Here is a 20,563-nt window from a genome sequence, read left to right as displayed (position 1 = left end):
TCACACCAACAGTGCGGCTGATAAACTTGTGCGCATGCAGTCCATGCTCTCCCAATTCAAGAACGACAAAGTGTATATCTCCACCAAATGGCTTCTCCATCTTATCAATGGACGAGGCCTCAAAGTTATCTATCTTCTCCGAATTACTCACCTCAGGACCAGCGCTACACATTACCTGGCTGTTCTATCTGACAATCAATATGTCTGCGACTGCTGTATGGGCATGAATCTTGGCATACCCTGTCGCCATTACTTTCAGGCTCTCACCGTCGTGAAAGCCAAAGGTCTCCAGTTCCACATTGGTCTGGTTCGTGCAAGGTATTATAGTTTTTGTAACTGGCCTACTTTGGATTCTAATGGTACATCTTCTTTAGGTGGTATCAGGATCCTTGTCTCGATATAACTGCCGTCTCCGCAGTCCCTTTAGATGATGTTGCAGTTACGCATGCCATCCCAAAATCAATAACGACTTTACCCGGATCTCTCCTCTCAAACCTGTTGAGCCCTAGCAAATGCTCCACTGCTCCCACCGAAGGCTTCTCTACAGCAACCCAGACCGTTCCAGCACACACAGTCTTCCACGAAGCTCAGGCAGCAATCCGGCCACTTCTATCAGCTGTGCAAACACAAGAGCAACTTGATGCTCTCATCGACAGCCTTTGTGACCTACAGTGGGTATTTCCTTGATTGGTTGAGAATATTTAACTGTGATTGGTCCCAGAGAGGATGCATTGGATGAAACGCACCGGGAAACACTTCATGACCCCCCTACATTGAATCCCAAGGGAAGGCCACGTACGCAGCGTCTAACAGATGCATTAGAGGGCTGTGTGCGAGGTGGAGGGGGTCGCAAACGATCTTCTACAAGTGCTGGTGGGAGTGAGCAAGCCACAAAACGGTTGCGGCCAAACCGATGTGGTGCCTGCTGACAGGAGGGGCATAATCACTCCAATTGTCCCTGTTACCTCACCCCAATGTTTGATAGATGAACGATGGTGACTGATACACTGGCGAAAACTGTCAGTGTCGACATGCGAGACGAATCAAAGGGGTAAATAAGATAAAAATACATTATCTAGACATGTAACAATCATATCTACAGTGGCGATCAAAAGTATTGCACAGCCACCACATGCACTTGTAAATCTAGCCTACTGATCGTAAAATGCACTCAATTAAGATAAGAAAACAACTACACTGCAGCCAGAAAAGTACAAAATAATGTGGTAGTCTCAATAATAGTAATTAGTGGTCCCGCCGATGTCAAAGCCATGAGAACGAATCAAAGCGCTGTGCAATTCTTTTGCTCACAGGCTGTCAGATGTGAGATTAAGTGATTGCGGGAGAACCAAAGAAGCAATTTCTTACTGGCCTTCAGTACTTTGTAGTGCCACCCTGAGCCATCATTAATGCAGCAATGCGATGAGGCATACTCTCATAGAGAGTGTTGAGGGCCTTCTGTGGAAAATTTGCCCATTCCTCCTGAAGTGCTACCCATAACTCCTCCTTGTTTGTCGGCAATGGGTTGCGAGCACGAACTAAGGCATCCAACTGATCCCAGACATGCTCAATGATATTCATATCTGGGCTAGATGGCGGCCATGGGAGTTGCTTGACATTTTTTCGTGCAAACCACTCCTGAGCCACCTTGGATCTGTGTTTGGGATTGTTGTCCTGCTGAAAAATCAACCCCTCCTTCCCTGTATGCCTTATTTTTAGGTCCTTAAGACTACCAAGAAATTGTTTATCAAGAATTTCCACATAGTCCGGGCCGCACATAATTCCGTCAATCCGATGAAGGCGTCCCATACCCTTAGCAGTAATCATCCCCACACCATGAGGTTTCCCGTGCCATGTTTAATAGTTTTCTTAATAAAGCGATCATCTAGGGCCTGTCCAGGTTGAAACCATGCATATTAGCGGCCATCTGATTTGAAAGAAGGAATTTGGACTTGTCAGAAAATCCAACGTGCTTCCAATCCTCTACAGTCCAGCCTGCATGTGCCAAAGCCCAGAGGCGGCGCTTCTACCGATTGGTGGGAGAAATATACAGGCGAGACCTATGAACACAACAGACAAGTCCGTAAGCCCGGAGATTGCGTGAGAGTGTGTGGCGAGAGATGGCAGGGAAGGCTTTCTTAACAACCTCAGTAGCATTTGCAGCTTCACATTTCGCAAGCATCCGGGCTGCAACTCAGACGTCACAGGCATCTAATTTACATGGCCAGCCTGTCTTTGGATTAACATAGTAAGGATCAGCTGATTTTTCGAAGTGTTTCAGTATACGGGTGACAGTTGTGCGATGAATACCAATTCTTTGGGCAATGTCATTGTTGTCCATGGAAAGCTTCTTGAGATCAACAATTCTGGTGACTTTTGTTGGGGAAGTATAGACCATGATTGCGAAAAGATGTCTGAGCTGTTTTTTTCGGTCCATACTTTGCTAGATCTTTTATAATGAGGTACCATGTGTTTCTGAGACACCTGAGCAAAAGTATTACACATGGTTTTCAGCAATAAAATGCATGTATTATGGCTAGATCTAATTCATATATGTGTAACTTGTTTCGATTATATGTATTAAACTTTAATGTACCCCAAACACTCATTTTACTTGAGATTAAAGCATGAATCCAACCAGGAGATCGATGCGACTTGATCACATGGTGGCCGTGCAATACTTTTGATCGCCACTGTATGCTCCGAAACCGTATAGTGTGCGTCCCAATCGTTTCAAGGCATGTAGAATGTCGAGTGCTGTTACTGTCTTCCGGTTAGCGTGGTCAGTGTATGTCGCTGAGTTGCGAATAACCTTGGACCAAAGGGTCAGGACACGGTGAAGGCGACAAGCAAAGTGACTCACGCATTCGAGAAACTTTTCAAAAGACCACACATCTCCTTGTAGATGGGTCTCAGACCGGAGATGTGCTTCACACCTTCACGGCAAGCAAGACGACGAATGATAGGTTTTGTTACACCTAGGGTGGCCAGTGAATAGATGGAAAAATAACAATGATGAAGACACGTACCTTGGATGTTATCACGAAGGATTTTTCGGTGGCGCTTAGCTCCACCCTTTCCAGGTGCCTACTGTGCAATGATGTTAAACAACAGTCAAGCGGCTTAAAAGCATCACCTTTCCACCTTCCACGTACAGACATGTTGATAGTGGGTTGAAGAATTTGAGTGTGATTCACAGTGTGCGGTGAAGGCGGCAAGTTGACATTGAGTCTGACAAATGTGTGGGACATCACATGATGCCGGCGAAGCCATCAAATTTTCGGGGAGGGGATGTCCGACTATACAGGGTTTCTGGATAAGGTGATGCCAGAAACGGGGGTTTCTACCAGAAAGGGGGGTTTCTGAATAGTTTTACCCATAACTTACAGGTGGGTTTTGTACACTTCTTCTGAGATGAGACTGCCATCGGGTTTTCGAGCAGGAAAGAAGTCTGTGTGAAGAAGCTGGGGGTCGATTTGGACGTCAGCAGATGAAGGTGGTGTTGATGGAAGCTGGGGAACGTCGGCGTTTGACGCCGCTGATGCGGCAGGTGCGTTTGTGCCTGGCGTCAGGGCGTGCAGATTAAATGTGCATAAAATAGAGGGAACGCGAATAAATTAGTGTAGAAAAAGCGAGAAACGAATGAAGTGGTGGTGGTACACTGTAGGGTAAAATGGAATACTGCACGCGTCTAGGTGAGCTGCCTAGCGGACCGCGGTCACCAGCGTATTGTGACCGCCTCCCAAATTTGGGACGCCGTCACCAAAATCTGGTGACATTAGTGTTTAAAGGTTCAGTTCAGTCCGGTTTTTTGCCCCGAAAACGCGCAACCGTGGACCGCAACCGGTCCAGGACCGACCCAGATATTGAGGGAACCGAACCGAACCACCTAGGACCGGTCTTTTGCGGTCCATGATACCGGTTCAGACCGATCCAGACCGGTTTTTTTGCGTATAATTTATTATACCAATATAAACCATTTGTATCTCAATCATTATTACTCTGAAAAATAAACAGGTTATATAAAATAGTAAAGCATATAAATACCCATCATTCTACCAATTTTCAAGAGATTTAATGAAGATTTGACATAGCCATGACTGAAACCGAATTACATCTCATAGAGACTCGGGTAAAATATGGATTTGGTTATATCTTTCTCAATTCTTAACCGTTTTTGATGAAACAAAAACCCAATAAAAGGCAATAAACGTGGTTACAAGGCTATGTAACGCACGTGACCGTTTAACCGGTTGCAACCGATTAAAACCGGCCTTTGAACGGTTTTAAAAGATTTTCGAAATGAGGCAACCGGCAACCGGACCAACCCCAAATTGGGGCAACTGCAACCGAAAAAAAGACCGGACCATGGTCCGGTTCAGTTCGGTCCACCGGTTTTTTGCGGTCCTATGGACTGAACCTTTAAACACTAGGTGACATGGCAGCTTAGAACCCAGCTGGGGTCTCCTCGGCCCCCTGATGTTTGGTTGGCAGGGTGGTGGATGCCCAATCCGAAGGGTAAAGTTATGTTCCGCAAACGTGCAACTTAGAGAGGTTCTTGACTGATGTATGTATGTCGATGGTGGATTTGTACATTTTGGTAGTGATACATTTGGTGGCTGCTTCAAGGGTGTCGAGGCTCTGCCACGCTGGTTTCCATCTTTCAGAAGACGAAGTTGAACTTGACAGAAGACGAACTTGACAATGCCAAGTCAACATTGCAGAGATTAAAGGTAAAATCACAGTACCAGAAGTAAAAGGCACTCTCGCCATTGACGTTGAAGAATCCAGAGGGAACATACTATGCACAATGCACGGATGAACATGCTCCGCATGGACATACGCCCGTCTCGCTCGCGCCTGCCGTCTGAGATTGGGCTTGAGAAGCGCAATAAAACAGTGATTCACATATCAGTGCATGGAGTAGAAGTTGTGTCGTAAGTCCAACTTCCTTCCACGTCATTCAGGCCCACAGAAATTCTGGCACATTCCTCCTCACTGGCAACCTGACATCAAGCGCAAGAACCCTCAGTCGTGCGCTGAGCCCACCCAGCATCGAACACGTCGAATCTAACATTGGAGGTAGGACTTTGCATAGCGATGCCGAGGAGGAGAGGGAAGTTTGGAAGAGGTTAGGGATGGGTTGATAGAATTTGAAAAGGCTCTGGACGCAGAGCCATGTAAAGTCGGATGACTGGGTTAGAATTTGAAGGGGCGAGGGAGGAGGAAAGAGGGTCGAACCCATGCTATTATGGTAGGTTTATGGGGGCAGTGTGCTTCATTGGTGCTTCAACAACTATAGCCACTGGCAGTCTACACTGACCCACTGGTAGTGCACGGCGAGCACTTATGTGGCCTGGGAGTAGGCTTGAGCTGGACTTGATCAACACGCGTATCTGAGGGTGGCCATTTTACGTTGTAAGAAAGAAGCTCAGAATTCGAGAGGCGTTACCCTTTGTCACCAATGTCTTCCCGATACTTAGCATATGTCGGTGAAGTCTCGTCAGGTGGATCGGACTGATGAACGACAGCTAGCTCTCGCCCAAGTGCCATTGACTGTCGCTGGTGATGGATGCCAAGGTATGAGATTCAGAAATCGCTGTCCTTGGGAGATCAACACAACTTTGCTTAGATGTACTTAGACTCATTCACTTGGCTCTACACCAACTCATCTCATGTCTTTCTGATTCGGCTGGCAACAAGGCGGCGAGGCCATGGCAGCACTTGACATGTTCCCAGACCTGCCGTTTGAACGCTCATTCTGAGTGCTAGTCTTTCTCCTTTCACACCACCATGTTTTCCTCGGCGATTGGGAGCTCTGCCAGAGGCCCCAGCATCGAGATTTTCGGCAAGTCCTCCTGGCAGAGTTTCACCACTGCTGAAACTGAACATATAATTTACCCGTCCCAGAAATTCATAGTCTGCATTCAATCGCGCCACCCGCGATACTTTAAGCTTCGTTGACGTAGCTTATGTAGATGAACATGCTTAGACCCAAGCAAGACCTTGTTGACGCCCTCGAGAAATAGTATGCATGGACATTCTTATTTGCAATGTTTAGGGGGGTAGTGGATGTAAGCACGGGTAAAGGGGTAGTGAGTGCCCCCGAATGAAGGTAGACGTGTTAGGCTGGGCCCCATTGAAGGTAAATTCGACGAAGCTGAGCAGGGGTCGACGGCGAGTTTGACGGAGTGTCGGAGACAAGCTTCACGTAGCAGGGATCGAAGGTGAACTCCCGGTACTTAACAAGCGTCAGACGACTCGATGTAGGAAACGTTGGAACGGATGTCAAATGAATTGCATCATCCACCATACGCTCCGAACGGACACACGTCCCTTCTGCGTCTGCCTCCTAGAATTTGGCTTGAAATTTACCGTAGAAGGTATGTTTGCCAATGCCAAGAGATTGTGTGGTGCTCTGAGCTGCTTTGTAGGTCTCTCCTCCTCTCTCACGGTGGCAAGATTGACGTAAACCTGAAATCAAGCACAACCCGACATTGAACATGTCGATCCCAAATGAGACCGTGTTGGAAATGCCGTGGCGAGTTTATGTTAGATTTGGGGAGAGTTGGTGAGTGGAAGGGGAGTGTCAAGTGGGTAGAGAAGAAGTTGACGTGCAAGATGAGGGGTTCGAGAGGGTGGTTCGAGGTGGTGTGGAATCGACTCAGAGGTGGTAGGTGAAAGACAATCAGCAAAGAGCCGAGTATGGGAACCAAATTGAACATCCGCCCAGCAAAACCCACATGAAGACACTGGGGGTGATAGGCTTTACGTGCAGGAATAGAGATGGGCTGACAGAGATGCAGGTCTTTGGCAGGTCTATGCCTTCCTTCAGATTTGTTGGGGAGCACAGTGTCGGCTCATGGACCAAGATTGGAAAGAGAATACAGATTGAGATCATGCACGCACATAGCTAAGAAAACAGAAAATCAACAAAAGTGTTGAGACCGCCTTCATTCTTCCCCCCTTCCTGACAATGCTCTTGGACAACTTCAGAGAATTGTGATTGGGTGAGGTTATAATGTGCAGCCTGGTCACCATCCTCCCGCAATTTCGATTTCTGTTCGACAGCCATCATCATGGCTTCGTTTGAGAGGATGAATTTACGAAGGCCGGACTTGATGGAGTCGGACGTGGAGGGATCGCGCAGCACATCTTCAAGAAGGGTTTTGGCACATCGGAGCCTTTCAGCGGTGTCGTGTCCTTGCAGTGAATCCCTCCACAATGCTGATGCACCTCGAATATACGGCTGGGCAGCAATACCGATACAAAAGGCAAGTCGGGCCTGAACACAGTCAAGAAGATTACGAAGCTTGATTCTGCGGAGCACCACGCTATCTTGAGGACACTGAGAATTACTATGAGTAAAGGGAAAAGGGGAGCAGCCAGAAAGCGTACGCCGATGCCAATCCATTCAGCAGTATTGTCAACAGTCTCCCTCATGGCATCGAATTCGATCTCCCGCCTCTTCAACGCTTCGGCCAGTTGATTCATCCTAGCTTGTGATTGCTTCCGTTCCTCATCTGCTTTCTTCTGTTCCTCATCTGCTTTCTTCCGTTCATCATCCAGCACCTGTTCCAACCGAGCCGTCGCCACATCCGCTGTCCTACGTTCATTGTCTGCTTTCTTCCATTTTTCATCCGCTTTCTTCCATTCAGCGTCGGCTTTCTTCCGTCCAACATCCAGCACCTTTTGCATGTTCTCTATCATCTTTTTCATATCTGAAAGCTTTTGGTCCGTAGTTCCATATCAGTGCAGCCAGCAAATGAAAAGAAAGGAGGTCATACCTCAAAGTCGGCTGACGAACTTTGAACCTGAGCATGGATATTACGTCATTGTCCTCACTGTCAACTAGACCAGTAGGGTCAATTGGCTCTTCAACAACGTTTGTCGCAGATTCGTCAGCTGGAAATGATAAATCCGGGACACCTCAAATATGCAAACAAAGACCTTACCATTCTCATCAGCCCTCTTGGTTTTTTTCTTTTTCTTGTTCTTGTTCTTTTTCCTGACGGATGCAGGACCTTCAAGCGTGATCAGCCATAGATTCCGAGTCATAGCTTAGCATGCTGCACTCACTGCCAACTAGAAAGTACTTCAAAAACTCCGGTTTGACCTCGAGAAGGTATGTACCACCCTCATTTCCGAATGCATCCTCCAAGCGCATATTCAGAGGGGCGGGCTGGGGGACGAAGGAACCAGTTTTGGCTGATGTAGTGATCAACGTCACCGTGCCGCAAACGTAAGAAAAAGAAAATGGACACACTTGTCTCCCAGAGCCTGGTGCCAAATGGAGTGCTTGCTATTATTGCGTCTCTTAAGGTCCCTTCCTCCAAGTCATTCTTTTTCTCCACGTCTGAAATGTACCTAGCTACGGCCTCGCTGCTTGAAGTCTTTGCAGGATCGAAGTTTGAGATCCGTACACCTGCGACGCTGACCTGAAAAGAGAGCTCCATGTCCTGACTCTGAATGGAGAGAGGAGAAGATTCACGCATTCCCTGTGACGGGGTGACACCGACGTCACTCAGCGCCTTATGTCAGCTCTGTGTCATGCTCACCACGCTTGGTGGCATCCCGTTGTCGTCTCATCGCGGGCATCCACTGTTCGAAATCGCCCCCCCTCGCCGCCGCCTGCTTCGCTTGACAGTTTCTCCAAATTAGCAATTGCCATCCCTGCTGCTATTAAAGCTTCCGTTGGAGTTTAAAATGACTGGAAGTTGCAAGGCACCCCCTGAGGGTTCCGTATTTTACAGTCCTTACATAGTTTTTTCAATAAATGAATTCCTGTGTACGTTGCACTTTGAGATGTCGTTGTGATGGTGGGTTCCAGGGGTAAGGAGGCATTTCGTGCGCCAACTCAAACTCCGCCAGGGAGCTCTGAGCCATTTCCCTCCACCCCCTGCCCCGAGCTCCGCTCACCAATCGACACCGATCCCTCACGTCTGGCGTCGCGACGTGGCTCAATAAGGATGTGAGTAGAAAGCATGAACTGAGCGACATACAGAACGCACGCCCTCATTCTCCGTCTTCACGTCGTAGTTGTGCGCGAGCATGATCTTGAGCTCGCAAGCTGCGAAGTAGCGTCCAGGGCACGCATGACGCTCGTATCCGAAAGTGAAGAACTCTGGGGAGGTGGAAACAATATCATATTTCTTACTATCCTGCTGGAGCCTCATTTTCGCAAAGCGGAAGCCGTCAAACTCTTTGGGATTTTCGTATGTTTCTGGGTCGTGATGTGCTTGTGCAAGATTGACGCCCACCGTAGTTCCTTGAGGAATATGGGTGCCATCCGCGAATGTGTAATCCTCCTTGGCAATTCGTACCATTACGACTGTTTCTGTCAGCGTAAAGTATATACAGGATGGAGCGGCACTCACGAGTGCCCAGCGAGGTCTTTCGCTGCGACTCCTTGATGAAACTGTCGACCTTGTGCATCTGATCCAGAGCCTCTTTGGACCAGCCCTCGCGTTCGATGACCTCTTCAACTTCTGCGCGAAGAGGCCCAATGTATTCGGGTAGGGCGGCTAAATAGAAGAGGGCATGCACAAATGGCTGGAATTCCCTCGATCATTTCGGCGTAAGGGATGATATGTACGTATAAATTGGGATTCACCATCGAAGACGTGTGATCGCTGCAAAATTCACAACCAAAACTCGTCTTGTAAGATTCTCTATAGTTTGCTCCTCACCCTGGGCCGCTTCCATAAGCCACGACAGGAAATCTAGCTGATAGAAATCGTTCGGCATTGAGCAACGGGATCGATGTCGAGGACGTATGAAAACCTACCGGCTTCTCATAACCATTACCAATCTTTTCTTGTTCTTCCCTGCGAGAGTCGATGATCGGCTTGAGGTGCTTCATTCCCCGCTGAAGACGTTGAGGGAGCTTGGTAAACAGGTGGTTGATAATCCTATCGCAAAAGGTCGAATCTCAATAAAAATCAAGTGTGAAAGGCAATGAGATATACGGCCTCAGGAATGGAGGTACCAATCGGAGGATGGAGCTCATTGTGACAACATCAGCAGCGAATTGGGTGGTGAGCTCCAGATAGTCCGGATTACGACCTGAACCGAGATCATAAACATGAATCCACGGATACGACAATGGGCGACGACTAACACAAAGGAAGGCCCACAATAGTGCGGTTGGTCGCTCTGCAAACTACTTTTGTCATCGTTTCTAATGCTGTAATTGTCTTCCATTCTGGCCGGCCAAGACTTCGTGAGAATGAAAGTAAAAGCCATCACTACAAACGGATACCTTTGGGCCAGGCGTTGAACGTTCACCATATCACATCCCTATCATCAGGTCACAACTTACTCGAGCCCTTCTAAAACTTGTTCCGGAAGTGCATGACGAGGTTGTTTCCGCTTTCGATGACTTGTTTGTTCTACCCAACGATTTCGGTCAGAGAATGTTTGAAGAAACTAAGAGTGATAGATTAGAAAAGTGCCGTAGATCATCCGAGAATTTGGTGTACAGCACCTCGCTGACAGCGTCCAAGGACGACAGCTCGTGCTCGGAGATTGAACCCGCTTCTTGGATCGCATTAGCTTCAGACACTACCACCTTCCACTTCAAAAAGTCTGGCACTTTGACAATTTTATTCGGGAACTATACGCATTCATCAGAAATGGAAGACCTTTGGATTTCACGACACACCTTGGCAACTGTCTCGTCAACGAGAGTCTTCGAGTCGGTGAGATAGCGAAAAGCGTCAAGGTAAGATAAAATTGGGGAGTCGAAACCCATGGTAGGGATATGCTTCAGCTGCAAAGGGGATGAATCCTCTAAGACATGGAGGGCTTGGCGGACGCACTTGACGAGTTTCGCCGACATGGTAAACCAGAAATACGACAGATACGATGGCGCCGAGAAAGAGGAGTTGGTAAGAGCGCTCGTTGATAGAGAAGAGCCAGTAAAGGGCAACCGTCATGGCTGCTGTGCGGGCAACTTGAAGAGCAAGGTAAGTACATGGTATTATGTACCACAAGCCATCCAACCATGATGGCTTCGAGAGATGTAGATCCGAAGCAGAAACGCCTCGGGCTCCATGGGTTCCGCTCACCCAACGCAACCCAAAAGGCACATCTCTATGGACAAAACGTGAGGATCCGACAAAACTTGGCTCGACTTTAGGTTCACCTCAAGTGCTCATTGCGCGGTGTTGAAGGCCTCACAATTTTTGCAGGCTGAGGACATCCATCACTATCTGGGTAGCCTCTGAGCTGACCAGTCATGAGTCCCTTCGACGCTTTATATAAATCCAATCAATTCTCCGTTCTAGCATAAGCGGGTTTAAATGGGCATAGTTGCGCACTATTCATCACTTCAGAAGCCAGCCAGTGAAATCAGAAGCATTGGAATCTTGCCTGGCACAAACGCCCTGCCTGCGAAACGCTTCGCCCTCAGCCTCAAGAATTTGGCAAGGCGCGGGTGATATGTGCCATCGAATGCCATATGACGACGCTTTGAGCACCCTCGTGTTCTGGTAGGGAAACAGGAAGGTGTATATCCTATGTATTATCTTGGCCTTTAGACTTTTCTCGAAAGAAAGGTACCGTGCCACCATAAGGGAACGCTTGATCCTATGAGCCCTTCGGATAGGGGAGGCTGTTAAAGTTGCCTTTCCACAACTTGCTAAAGGTGAGACCGACAGCTGTCGAAGTCACATAGACTTCGAACAATCAGAGGTTCATATAGAGAGGTGTAGTGAGGCCGAATGGCAAAGACATAGACAGGATGATGGGATGTTCGCTTGCTCCGACGTGAAGTATACAGTGGCATATGCTGGAGACCTCATCGAAGCACAGGCGTGAGTCTAAGGTAAATGTTGCGGTGCACTCATCCACCTCTTATTGCCTGTTGAGTCTTTCAGGAAGAGAAGAACTAGAGTAAATTCGACAGGCGTACTGTTGTCACCTTCGCAGTATCACTACGCATGGAACTTCTATTCCACAGAGCTATCCATCTGGCCCCATCGCCCATATCACTCGGGGCAGAGAAGAGGTCAAGAATATGATTTCAGGTGTTTGCGAGACCGGAAATTGTACTAGTTTCAGCGTCCTTGAAGTCCTACGTCGGGAGTCCCAGTCGCGCCTGAGTTGTATGCGTGAATCATGCCCTGATAACTATTCTCGAGGAGCAAGGACAGCACGGGAATTACTAGAGGAGGAAAGGAGTGCCAGTGAACGAGCTCAATCATTGCCGGGGAGCGGCTAGAGCATTACACGTGCGAAATTTAACCAAGAGGAATGGGCTGGAATAGAGGCGGCGTTGCTCACAAGATGACCAATGGTTTATCAACCAAACAAAAGGAATACGGATTAGATCGCAGAACCATCCTATTGGCATCTCCAATGTGGCGGCATCGCGCCACGCCGGGTCTGAGAAATCGCTCAGAGGCCCAAATAAAAGAAGTTGAGAATCAGCCAGGAGCCCCTGAGTACCGGACTATCGTAGGAAATTGAATCATGGCGAATCCTCAGTCAGGATATTTAGAACGTTAATTTTGTTGCCTCAAAGTCCTTCCCTATGTTCGCAATGAGGATAGCAGAAAATTCAATCATCGCTTGGTGGTTATATCTATTAGGATTTGGATTGTGGTCGATGGAACCCATCGTTTCTGGCAACTGGGGGAGGGGGAAGGATGATGCTTATGATCACAATTTGTACCCTCGCAAAAATTATGTCAAAGAAATTGGACTGAGAGGTAGATTTGAACCGTCGCTTGTAACAAGGATAAGGTTCGTTAAGGCAATCGATTGCATTTGCTGCACGGGGGGCTTGAGGGGGGTAAAACTATTCAGAAACCCCCGTTTCTGGCATAACCTTATCCAGAAACCCTGTATAGTATAGTCGAACAAACTTTTTGATGGGTTCGCCGGCCACGGCGTCATGTGATGCCACACGCTCAACTTGTGAGTCTGATGCTGCTCAACCAGCCTCCTCAACCCATTCTACCTCACTCTACGTGAAAAATGCTTCGTGCTAACTCCCAGTACGTGTCTTCATCACTATCATCCTCACATCTACTCACTGGCTGCCGTAGGTATAACAAACCCGAACGAACGGCGGACAAGTAGGAATTCATCGTTTGTGGTTGAAGCGCGCGAGGTCTCAGACTTTCAACCCACTCGACAATGACCCTGGCACGTATTTCCCGGGCTCGTCAAGCAAATCAGGACCATCTACTCACCGGCTGCCGTAGGTATAACAAACCCGAACGAACGGCGGACAAGTAGGAATTCATCGTTTGGGGTTGAGGCGCGCGAGGTCTCAGACTTTCAACCTTCTCGACAATGACCCTGGCACGTATTTCCCGGGCTCGTCAAGCAAATCAGGATGAATTCGGGCGAAATCAATGAAGGAACGCTGGCCTGTGGAATCGCTTTTTGTCGTCTTGCTCGCTGGAGCCTCAAGGTCTGGTGTGGGTGCGTTCCTAATCCAAGTTTTTGCCTGAAACAGAACGAGGGAGGCTAGTTGTTGTGATGGAGTGTCCACGCGTGTCAGTATCATCCCCGCTGGCGGTTGGCCCAAGCGCTGCTGACGGATCCTGTTCTACGATGAACATGCTGAGATCAACCCGTAGTGTCGTAGGGGTGACTCTGTGGTATATTTCGTCATTACATCCATTCATCGAGGCTACTTGAACTGGTGTCCTCCAACAGCCCCTCTTCGTGCATAAACTTTATCAAATGGACTACAGTCGTAACACAAAAGAGTTTTCCATGCTAGATAGATTCATTTCCCAAGTAAGCAGCATACAACCAAGATGACCCTTTAATATTTGATCTGTATCTCTAACTACAACCACAGGAAAATCTCAACAGGCCAACAGTCACCCGAGCAGTGAACAACTAATCAAAAGCTGGTACCTCCAACGTCAACGCTAGCGGCTAATCTTTCTGGTACGGGCGCATGGCCACGAGAGGTTGGCGTACATCATGTATTATGGAATAGTGGAGACGGGCTTTCAGCGTCTGGGCTGTTGGCGTGAAGGGTATCTCTGGTCTCATCTACGAGGAGACGTCCGGTGTTTAGAAAATATTCCTTGAAAATGTGGGTCACCTCACTTGTCGCCTTCATCGTGTCTCTGACCCATCATTCCAAGGTTATTCGCGACTCAGTAATGTACACAGAGCACGCTGAGCAGAAGATAGTCATGACACTCGAGTCTCGACGTTGCATATGCCTTGAAACGTTCGGGGCGTACGCTATACCGTTTTGGAGCATTGATGTGATTGTTTTGTCATCTACATGTCCCCAGGTTGTATTTTATTTTATCTATTTCTTCTCCGCATCTTCGATTCGTCGCGCACGTCGACACTCAGATTTATTGCTGCCAGTGTTTACCATAATTTAATATCATTCATCTATCAAAGATTCACTCCTCGACTGTTTGATTGAGTTGAGTCTCTGCGCCCGACAAATAGCCTTTGTCCGCCACGACGACATTTGTTATCATTGACCAATGGCGTAGCGACAGACATTTGTTCTGTCACATTCGGCTCATGTCCTCTACGATAACATGAGGGGCGAGGTAACAGTGGACAATTGGAGTGAATTCGCTGTAGCGTTGACTTGGCGTTGACTAATAGCCGCGGCCGGCGACCATCACCGGTCATCGAGAACTCAATTTGACCATATGCCAGGGGTTTCTCGAAACCCCCTCGGAAACCCCGGGTTTCTACCAGAAAGGGGGGTTTCTGAATAGTTTTACCCGCTTGAGGGGTTGCTGGGGGAATGGACCGTGATCAACATGCGCAACAGCAACGGTTCATGTGGTACGTACTGAACTTCCAAACAACCGTGCTCTCCAGAACGCTTCCTGCCTTCGGAAGCCTGTCTTCATTTCCCACAGATCCGGATCCGTCAATGAGGCGGATATGAGACAAGATGAGCCTTGATGACGACAAGGAAATGGAGACTATCCCCCTCCCAGCGGGTTAGAATCCCAAGCTCCTCGCTCGTTCATCCTTCCTGACTCATAGACTGGGCCCATAGAATGGCGGTAAAACGATATTGCACAAAATTGTCTCCCATAGGCGCAATTGAAGACCATCGTCCTCGCCATACCCCTAAAGATGAAGGGCACCAAAAGGCGTGGTTGAGAGGGATTGACCTTGGATTGACCAAGACCGGGTGTAACCGATAGATGCACCAATGCCATGTGATGGGTTGGTAATGGGCATAGTTTGACTTGGGCAAGTTCAAACTACAGCGCAAGGCGTTCCGACAGCTTCCGTAGAGACGCAGATAAGTTGGGCGTATTTCAACACCAAGACAGCAAAACTACTAACTCGGGGCAGCCTTCTCTAGTTCAACGTCCAACATTAACCCTCGTAGAGAGCACCCCGGAGTTCTTGCGACACTTCACAGCCTTGCTTCTCCAGAATAATAGGCTGCGAAGTCCAACGTCAATTCCGTGTATATGCTGATTGATGACGTGGCCTTACCGCCAACAGGCCAGTGTCCTCAGGAAGAGAAGGAACGAAAAGGAAGCCGGACGGGGGTAGGTATTTGGTCAGGGGGGTGGTGTCGGAATCAAACAGAGTGGCTCAACATCAACTTGATGATCGCCGAAAATTGGAGAAAAACTGGCTGAGGAAAACTACGAGGTACCTCAAGACGCAGAGAATTTGTACATCAGAAACTGGCATGAATGTAATTTGGTTTCGCAACGGCATTCCATCAAGGACCAATTATCAAATTACAGGAAAGCCTGAATGCCGCTAGACAAGAAAGACCATGTGTTGCCTATGCAAATCGTAAGTGAATCAATTGGTAGTGGCCAACGTGTAAGGAGTAGTGGCCAATCCGACTTGCTGATTGGCGGTGTCATAGACGGAATAGAAGCGCTCCAGGAATGCGTAACCATTAATGAAATCAAGACCTTCACCACTGGCGCTACCAAGATCGCCAACAATCAGGTAAATACTGCCAGCGGTGCCACCGATTTGTGTGTTAAGAGAGCGGGGCCACAGTTGGGCATTTGGAGTGAGAGTGTAAAGAACCTGTAGTACGCTTGTAGGCCATAAATTGTAGTATTGAGGATGAGAAAACGTACACCATTGATAGTGAAGACCAAACCCTGCAACGCTGAGAATTGGGCAGGCGTGATGCGAAGAAGACTAGTGTTGTCGTCGGGGACGGCACCAGTGGCCGAGCTGTACCTGTTGAAAGCGTCGGTGGCAAGCAGGATCAGGGTAGTCCCTGTGTAGTACCCAATATAAGGAGTTCTTGTGATGGCTACAACGAGGACTAACCAGTGTCAACGATACCTGCCGTCGATTGAAGGATGACCGTTGAAACCCCGTAGCGGATAGACTGGTTGATCCCCCAGTAAGCGCTAGCAGGGAAGATGTTGGTGATGGGCGTGAACTTGATCTGACCCGTATATTTGGAACTATCAGCTCCACCTGATAAAAGTTTAGATAAGCGCACGACTGAAAACTATGCAAAAGTAAAGGTACCCCAAGTAATCTCCCCGTTTCCAGGAGAGGTTGCGTTGATTGGTTGGAAGAAGATACCAATTTCATAAGCGGGGATAGTGCCACGATTGTGTAGGTTGTCGGTCACGGTTGAGACGCTCGACTGTGTGTCCGGGTTCAAAGTGCCTATATGGATGTGAGTGAGGGAAGGGGGAGGAGGATACCTTGTCGGACTTACCAATCGTCAGGTCGGTTGGGCCGATGCTAGATTGCATGGACGACATGAGATGGGCACAACCAAGGAGACAAGCATCTCACCCGAGGATACCATTGTAATTGTCGAATGCATCAGACTGGAAGACGCTATCAGTACAAGCTTTGCGGAAACTCGAAAGTGCGACATACCTCCAACGCAACGCCGATCGATTGCCCCTGAATGACCAACTGAGGAGTAAGTGTGACTGTGTCATAGAACTCAGTTCCATAGAAGTATCCCTTTCCATATGAAACATACTACAGTCGTCGTGAAAAGAAGTACAAGGATAGTAATAACCCAAACTTACTACACTATCGCCGGTTTGTACGCTGGTGCTGGTCTTTACGTATTTTTTATTTCCAGAACCGATCCAGGTGTTGGAACTGTTCGCTGGGTTGTCAGCTTTGATACGATTTTAATTTTAGAGTACTGACCTTCCTGTGTCAACGAGAAGGTCATCTAGATAAGATAAAACCTATCAGACTGCAAAATAGCGTAACAAGGTCTTTACGCACAATATGTAGGCGGACTACCAACGCCAACCGATGCGGTGTAGGTGACAGCCTGATCCGTGATCGGCTCGTTGATACCAGTGTCGGGAACACCGCCTTTCCCGAACGCACGACTCTTCAACGCCCGTGCGCGAGCCTGATCATGCTCAAGGAGGTTGTTGATACTAGTAAAGTTATACTTCTTGGCCAAGGGGAGCGTTACTAGAGATCGGTTGATGACGACTGGGTTGGCAACGACACCCAAAGCAAGGAGAAGGAGCGAGGAAAGGAGCGATAGGAGGGTCATGGGGAAGCTGGGATAAGCAGTAGCCTGGAGAGTTTCAATCGTCAAAGGAGGGGCTTTAAAGACTTTCAATAGGGGTGCCCGCCTGATTCTCGAAGTTGTTCAACCGCCCAAAGGTCTCTGATTAGGTAGATGAGTTGTGCGAGGTAATGGGAGAGCTCATGGTGGATTCGCCGTTCTTGCAGGACTTCTAAATTTTCAAAGGTGCTTCCCTACTCCAAAGAAATAGCTCAAATGGCCGCAGAAGCCCCGTAGTATTTGATCATCGCTTGATGGTTGATAGTTATGATCAGCACTGGCGAGGATAGGGTGGAAAGACTGATGGGCTTGCAGAAGATGTGGAGGGGAAGCTCAACCAGTGATTGAACTGTGCTTTCGCAGATTTGACAACTTCAATGCGGCGGCAATGGAGGACGCTCAGAGCGGCCCAGTCCAGAAAATGCGGGAAATGTTTGATAAGAAATGAGCCTAGGTGGCCTGATTTGAGAGGAGAATGAGGATACCAGAATGACCGGGACGTAATTGATCATCGCTTCATACCCATGATCAATATTCTCGAGGTCAAATGTGTGCATGTGGTACAATTAGAAGAATTGGTCGAGCGCCGCGTGTAACTCGGGTCTTCAACAACCGCGTTCGCCAGGATGACGAGCTTCCCCATCCTTATTGCCCATGCTGGCGAATTGGATTCGCAGATGAGGGATATATGAGATCAGGCTGCCACACGCGACGAGTGGGAAGACTCTCCACTTTTCATTGCCCACGCAGGCAAGTTAGACCCTGTGATAAGGTGTGCATGAAAATTGACACAAGGAATGGGAGGAGTCTCCATTTGAATGGATGTCTGCACGGTATCAGAACCTCCGCGTCTTACTGAGTATCTATCACTGGGCGAGGTGGTCGCAGAAAGATGGTTTGCCTTGGCTGGAATCTCTTCGCTTTGTGGTGGACATTCGTCCGCAACATCACTGACACGGAAGGCTAGGTTGAAAGAAACCGATGCGTGTCGTCATCTTCCAGGATGACGGATTGGATTCGAAATTGAGGTACGTATCAAATAAGGCCCCTGCACACGATGAGAAATTGAATCCTGCTCATCGTCCCCGCACACGACGAGATATTTGAGGGTTGTCCACCTCAAAAAAGGCATCTGCGCACTCGCAGACCTTAATGCGGGTCTGGGCACCCGTCACTGGTTGGTAATTGACAGATCAGAAACAAGGCTGCAGGCAGTCACAGCCCTTGGGGACAAAGTGCGCGTTGTTGAGGCATGAACAGGACGAGTCGCTGGAAAAGTCTCCACCTGAATCATGCCTAGAAAAGCAGGACACGTTGGCCGTCGCCCAAATGTCTAGCAGATGGGGGCCCAGCTGCGATACGAAAGAGGAACTGGACTGGGAGGAGACAGGCCTGGAACTGAGGAAAGAATGGCCTGGGACTCGGGGAAGATGGGGCTGGGACAAGGGAGGATGACCCCGGGACGAAGAAGGATAGGCCTGTGACTAAGGGAAGGTAGGCCTGGGATGGGAGATAGGCTGGGACTGGGGGAAGATAGGCCTGGAACTGAGGGAAGAGACTGGGGAAAGATAGGCTGGAACTGGGGAAAGATAGGCTGGAACTGAGGAAAGATAGGCTGGAACTGGTGAAAGATAAACCTGGAAGATAGGCCAGAAACTGCGAGAAGATAGGCCTGGGACTGCGGTAAGATAGGCCTGAAACTGAGGGACAATAGGCCTGGACTGAGGGAGGATAGGCCTAAGACTGAGGGAAGATAGACAAAAAGACAGGGCCTGGGACTGAGGGAAGAGAGGCCCGGGACCTTCAAGTTTGGGGACAACAGGAGGATCGTGAGGTGGAGGAAGGTTTGCGTGTAATCCGAAGGTGCATCGTTGATACCAAGGTTCGGTTGAGAGGGAGTTGAAGATAAGGCTTTGTAAGGATAAACCAGAACCTTCAGGGATCTGAATGCCGTCAAGTCAGCTCTGCTTAGCAAATTTATAAGATGAATAGTCGAAGTTGATCTATGTAGATCGCCCACCTCTCGCGTTCTTCATCTCAGCGCGGAGTTCCCTCGAACTTCAAAGTCGTGGGCAGGAGAAACGTTCGTCTGCATGCGGTGCAAATGGAAGTTGCTGACATCAGAGGGGTCAGTCGAAAGAAAGATCATAGTCTGTTATGAAAAGGTCGAACGTAGAACCTGGATGCCGACACATAAAGCTCCAGCGGAGCAGTAAGACGGCTGAATAGCTCACCTTAATCGCCCTCACGTCGCCTATGTACATGGAGGATCTTTGAGTGTCTGCACCTAGACGTACAGAGTGGTGCAAAAGCAGTATTTCCTCTGACGCGATGAGAGCTTCGAAGCCTCTTTTGGAAAGAAGGAGGGGACATATAGATTGCGCCAACGTTGAAAGTGATCTGATCTCTTGAACGAACTCTGCGCTCAGATGTTCGCAGTGGAATATTTTTTGGTATTGTCAACTCACGACTGAACGCCTTCGCGTGTACTTGCTGCTTAAGACCAATTCACACTCGGGTTTCAGGTCTAATTGATAGTACACCGACGGATGATGGTACAACTCGGTGTTTAGCAAAAACTAGAATCTGGGAACGAACGGCTCAGCTAAAGTAGACCAGTAAGCTAGTAAGACAATTCACCTAGACCGCCCTTTTCTGCTTACGCTCCTCACGCAGAGCATCCTTCAATTTTTGCAGCTGCACCGTCACAGCAGTATTTGGGCCTCCAGACGATATACTGCGAGCTTCAAAGTCATCAAGAAAAGCCGTGATATTCTTTTGAGCATTTTTCGTAGAAATAGGGTTGGACGACGTAGCCTGTAGACGAACGGGGGGTGCCAAGGGAGCGTCCATTGTTGAAAGTCAAAGCCAAAAACGTTGTTTATGAGCACGTGGGAACACCCGATCGTGTCAAGTCGTACGAGTGAAAAAAAAAAAAGAGATGAGCCCACCCCTGGCCCAGCTCTTTGTCACGAACGCGACCGCTTATAACTTTATTTATCTCTCCCCTCTCCTCCACCAACTGAGATAACAATGGGCGCCGCAACATGGATCGCACTC

The 20,563-nt window shown here is 48.5% G+C and overlaps 4 protein-coding genes across 4 annotated transcripts; all 4 read right to left on the bottom strand.

Annotated features, from left to right (window-relative positions):
- Positions 1-7,851: 7,851 nt before the first annotated feature.
- On the bottom strand, positions 7,852-8,495 carry LACBIDRAFT_310985 (uncharacterized protein; the record flags this gene model as incomplete). The annotated part of the gene is made up of 3 exons (XM_001887895.1): positions 7,852-8,024; positions 8,080-8,208; positions 8,267-8,495. The coding sequence occupies 3 exons, from the start codon at positions 8,493-8,495 to the stop codon at positions 7,852-7,854; spliced, it is 531 nt and encodes a 176-aa protein (XP_001887930.1).
- A 362-nt stretch (positions 8,496-8,857) lies between these two features.
- On the bottom strand, positions 8,858-10,175 carry LACBIDRAFT_310984 (uncharacterized protein; the record flags this gene model as incomplete). Its single annotated transcript, XM_001887894.1, has 7 exons — positions 8,858-8,959; positions 9,012-9,331; positions 9,378-9,562; positions 9,614-9,726; positions 9,788-9,911; positions 9,969-10,065; positions 10,121-10,175. The coding sequence occupies 7 exons, from the start codon at positions 10,173-10,175 to the stop codon at positions 8,858-8,860; spliced, it is 996 nt and encodes a 331-aa protein (XP_001887929.1).
- Positions 10,176-15,689: 5,514 nt separating this feature from the next.
- Positions 15,690-17,488, bottom strand: LbPR_A13 (aspartic peptidase A1; the record flags this gene model as incomplete). Its single annotated transcript, XM_001887893.1, has 10 exons — positions 15,690-16,017; positions 16,071-16,216; positions 16,270-16,422; positions 16,477-16,620; positions 16,673-16,698; positions 16,753-16,787; positions 16,840-16,947; positions 16,998-17,073; positions 17,125-17,149; positions 17,206-17,488. The coding sequence occupies 10 exons, from the start codon at positions 17,486-17,488 to the stop codon at positions 15,781-15,783; spliced, it is 1,233 nt and encodes a 410-aa protein (XP_001887928.1). The 3' UTR covers positions 15,690-15,780.
- Positions 17,489-20,143: 2,655 nt separating this feature from the next.
- LACBIDRAFT_310981 (uncharacterized protein) lies at positions 20,144-20,356 on the bottom strand (the record flags this gene model as incomplete). The annotated part of the gene is made up of 1 exon (XM_001887892.1): positions 20,144-20,356. The coding sequence occupies one exon, from the start codon at positions 20,354-20,356 to the stop codon at positions 20,144-20,146; it is 213 nt and encodes a 70-aa protein (XP_001887927.1).
- Between the last annotated feature and the right edge of the window lie 207 nt (positions 20,357-20,563).

This window comes from Laccaria bicolor, genomic scaffold, assembly GCF_000143565.1.
Source record: "Laccaria bicolor S238N-H82 LACBIscaffold_49 genomic scaffold, whole genome shotgun sequence".
Lineage (NCBI taxonomy): Eukaryota > Fungi > Basidiomycota > Agaricomycetes > Agaricales > Hydnangiaceae > Laccaria > Laccaria bicolor.
Note: the sequence above shows the minus strand (reverse complement) of the source record. Positions and strands in the feature narration are given on the sequence as shown.